Genomic DNA, 3,616 nt, shown 5'->3' with positions numbered 1-3,616 from the left:
AGCTTAGCACAAAGACTGGAAGCAGAGGGAAACAGCTAGCAATCAGTCTGATTAGCATGTTGGATGTTGTTTATTGCTCAGGTTGTAGTTTTAGCAATAGTTAGCATCGACGCTACGTGTTTTAATTAAAGTCGGGTTAGCCAGTTAGCTAGTAACAGGTAACATGCAAGTTAGACAGGCTAGCAGCTAAGCTAAGCTAACAGTTTTCTTTTGTTTCTCGTGAAAAAATGAATATGGTCTGAGACTGACGACACACACACACACACAGGTCTGTGTTCCTGTTTATTGAGTTTCCTCAGCAGCTACCTCACTTCCTTCCTATCAGGCTCCATTTCCTGACCAGCCGCTGGGTTCAACACACACACACACAGATGTTTTCCTGTTCTTTATAAAGGCCCAGTGTTCCTTCACACACACATAATAAAGGTGTTTGCAAGTACCCTGCAAATATGTGAAGCTACAGTTAGCAGCTGGTTAGCTTAGCATAAAGACTGTAAACAGCTAGTAATAACAACTCCTTCATATCTACTGGTCGATCAGCTAACGAATTAGCATTAATGCTATATTGAGTTTCAACAGCTTCAGTCTCAGAGAAATTAAAATTACAGATTTTATGATGATAAAATTGTTTTCAGAAACATCAAAACCTGAGGGAGTAATGGATGGATTCAATCAACCAAAGACCCACTGAGACAGAAATCACCAGTTAAAAAGATCCAAATGATTTTATTCTGCATCCAAAGATTTCACCTTTGTCAAAAACAAAAGACCTCTTCAACTCATCAGCTCCTGTTACAAGTATTGATCACTTTTTATTGCCAATGTGTGAACAGATTGTAACTGATTGGATGCTAATGTGACATTAGCGCTCGGCAATGTGGAGCTAACATAGCATAATACTTAGTAGTCTTGAGTGGATGACGTCAGCTGATTTTAAATTGACTGCTAGCTGTTCACAAATTACATTTAACGGCTAACGTTACAAAGCAGAGATCCATGCAGCGAAGCTAACTTACAGCTAGCTGGCTAACTTTAGCCTACTTACTCGCTAACGTTATGGCTAGCAAAATCCAATCTGAGTGGTTATGTTAGCTGCTATCGTTCCGATACGATACCAGTATCAGTCTAAAATGCTGTGAGCACCCATCCGGTATCATGTTATCAGCTCATTTAAGCTACGTTAGCATCTTAGCTAGGTCAGCTAAGATGCTAACATTAGTCAGAGCTGTGTTCGGAGCGGTATTTGGTATCGACTGATTGAGTATCAGAAACGGGATCTAGAAGGAAAGAATGGTATCGCGAGTTTCATTCCATTCAACCACTAGGGGGCGCTGCAGTAATTCTGCCATTTTTTTGCATTTTAAGGCAACTTTCATCGTTTTCATGCGTTGTACTTTAAAGAACTCCTCCAGAATTTATGCGATTGACTTCAAATTTGGTCAGGATGCTCTTCAGACCTTTACGATGAAACGTTATTTTTCAAATTCGTGTTTTCATACAAGGACCTTGACGCGGCGTGGCGCCCATTTTGCGCTATGAAAAACAGGAAGTTGTTGTAACTCCAGAGGTACATTGGTGATATTTTCAAGAGCTCTGGTGCTGGTTGCTTCGTCAACTTTAACTAATTAAGTAATTTACAAAAGTCAAGCTAGTTGGTATCATGGAGACAAACGTCCAAATAAATATATGAACATTACAGATAATAATGTTTTTTAAATATGACACATTATTGTAGTCCGAGTGCGACCAGCTGTGTCACTAAAAACAAGGATTCCCTTTAAAGCGAACAATAATAGAAGAACTTTTAAAGGCATAAAAAAGCCACTTTATGTGTAAAAGGTGGTGAAATATGAAACAAAGAGTGGATATCTGCTCACATTGTAAAGTTTGTTTATCTTATGCTAACAATAACATACAATAATAAAACATAACTTGTTCATTGAAGATGATGAAATGTGTTTTAGATGCACAGTGATGGTCGGTAAATGCATTTCATGCTTTCTCTTAGTGCAACTATCATGCTTACAGTTTAAAATTAAGCAGTTATGAAGGCAGAAGAGCAGAGGAGGCAGCTACACGTTCACCTGAGACTCCAGGTGGGTTTGAGTTCACCTGGTCAGGTTTTGGTTGTACCTGCAGAGAGTGACATCATCGTGTTAGTTTGAGTTTTAAACAAGCTTATTACATTATTCATTATTCATGAATGAACTTGTGAGGAGATCACAGGACTGAGGACACGTTTTTCAGATGCTAACACACTGTTCTCTGGTGTACACAGAATGACTGCACATTTGAATGAAATATATAAAACATCTGAGCAGAATGTTTACAATAAAATGAAATAATAACCATCCAAACAGCTGTTTTTATTGTTATTACTAAACAGACGTGAAACACTCACTGTGTGACGCAGTCTGGGATCTGCACATGCTCAGTAGGGACGAAGTGAGAAAGATCCTGGAGGCTGTCGACAAACTGGAGCTTCCTGCTGAACTTAGAGCTGAGGAGGATGAGGAGGAAGAGGAGGAGGAGAACAGACATTAATGTTAGTTTGGGTTGTCATTTAGACTGCAAAGATGGCCAACATGACAGCTGCCCAAAGTGAAGCCCAAACATCTGGATCATAAACTCATAAACCCCACCCCCTGGTGACCGCTAATAAACCCCGCCCCTAAAAATCAAAGTACAGCTCAAATACATTTTTCCCAAAGATGTTTTCTGTCATTTTAGGTAGTTTTAATTAATAGAGATATTCTGGTTGGTTGTTGTTTCATTCAAGCCAAACAGCTAGCATGGTGCTAACATAGCAGCTACGTGGCTAATGATAACCAGCTGTTTACGTATTGACTGAAATCTGTCCATGTGAGTTCTGTATGCAGGAGGAAGAGGAGGAGGAGGAAGAAGAGGAAGAGGAAGAGGCAGACCTGATGAAGGGTTTGATGATGGTGATGAGGGCTTTGATGTACCAGGTGGGATGAACCACGTAGAAACCCTTCAGGTTCTTCCTCAACCTGCACACACACACACACACACACACACACACACACACACAGACACACAGACACACAGTTATCATCACACTGTAAGGGTTCACCCAGGCCATCCTACAGGGACCAAAACAGGAAGTGAAACAGGAAGTGGTCTAGACGTGGTCAGGTGTGTTAGAGCATGAGGCGCTACAGTCAGAAACTTATCACAAACTAAACATTAATATTGATTTCTAGATGCTAAAGTAGTGACCACTTTATAAGGTACACCTGTACAATGTAATGAACCCAGTACAGCTCTGTCTTTGGGACGTTTATAACCGATTTTTGTTGTGAGAAATGTCTTCTCTTTATTTTAAAGGGTTCGTCCCGGACACATCCTCCTACAGTGAAGATCTGACGCCCCCTGCTGGACAAACACTGACACAACACCTGACAGGGGAGCTTTACCTCCTGTTGATGGTGGTGTAACACTCCCTCAGCCAGCTGATTCCTGGTAGTTTGTCCTTCTGACCTCCAGCACAGAGATACACCATCACATAGTTCTCTGCCACCATCAGATCCAGAGTTCCCACCACGTACCTGCAGACAGACAGACAGAGAGACAGACAGACAGACAGACAGACAGA

The 3,616-nt window shown here is 41.0% G+C and overlaps 1 protein-coding gene across 1 annotated transcript; it reads right to left on the bottom strand.

The window, feature by feature from the left end:
- Positions 1 to 292: 292 nt before the first annotated feature.
- Positions 293 to 3,577, bottom strand: LOC116379488 (caytaxin-like). Its single transcript, XM_031841443.1, has 4 exons — positions 3,438 to 3,577; positions 2,925 to 3,011; positions 2,402 to 2,500; positions 293 to 2,133 (listed from the first exon to the last, which is right to left on the bottom strand). The coding sequence occupies exons 1-4, from the start codon at positions 3,542 to 3,544 to the stop codon at positions 2,109 to 2,111; spliced, it is 318 nt and encodes a 105-aa protein (XP_031697303.1). The 5' UTR covers positions 3,545 to 3,577; the 3' UTR covers positions 293 to 2,108.
- Between the last annotated feature and the right edge of the window lie 39 nt (positions 3,578 to 3,616).

This window comes from Anarrhichthys ocellatus, unplaced genomic scaffold (assembly GCF_004355925.1).
Source record: "Anarrhichthys ocellatus isolate YVR2014 unplaced genomic scaffold, GSC_Weel_1.0 scaffold4430, whole genome shotgun sequence".
Taxonomy (NCBI): domain Eukaryota; kingdom Metazoa; phylum Chordata; class Actinopteri; order Perciformes; family Anarhichadidae; genus Anarrhichthys; species Anarrhichthys ocellatus.
Note: the sequence above shows the minus strand (reverse complement) of the source record. Positions and strands in the feature narration are given on the sequence as shown.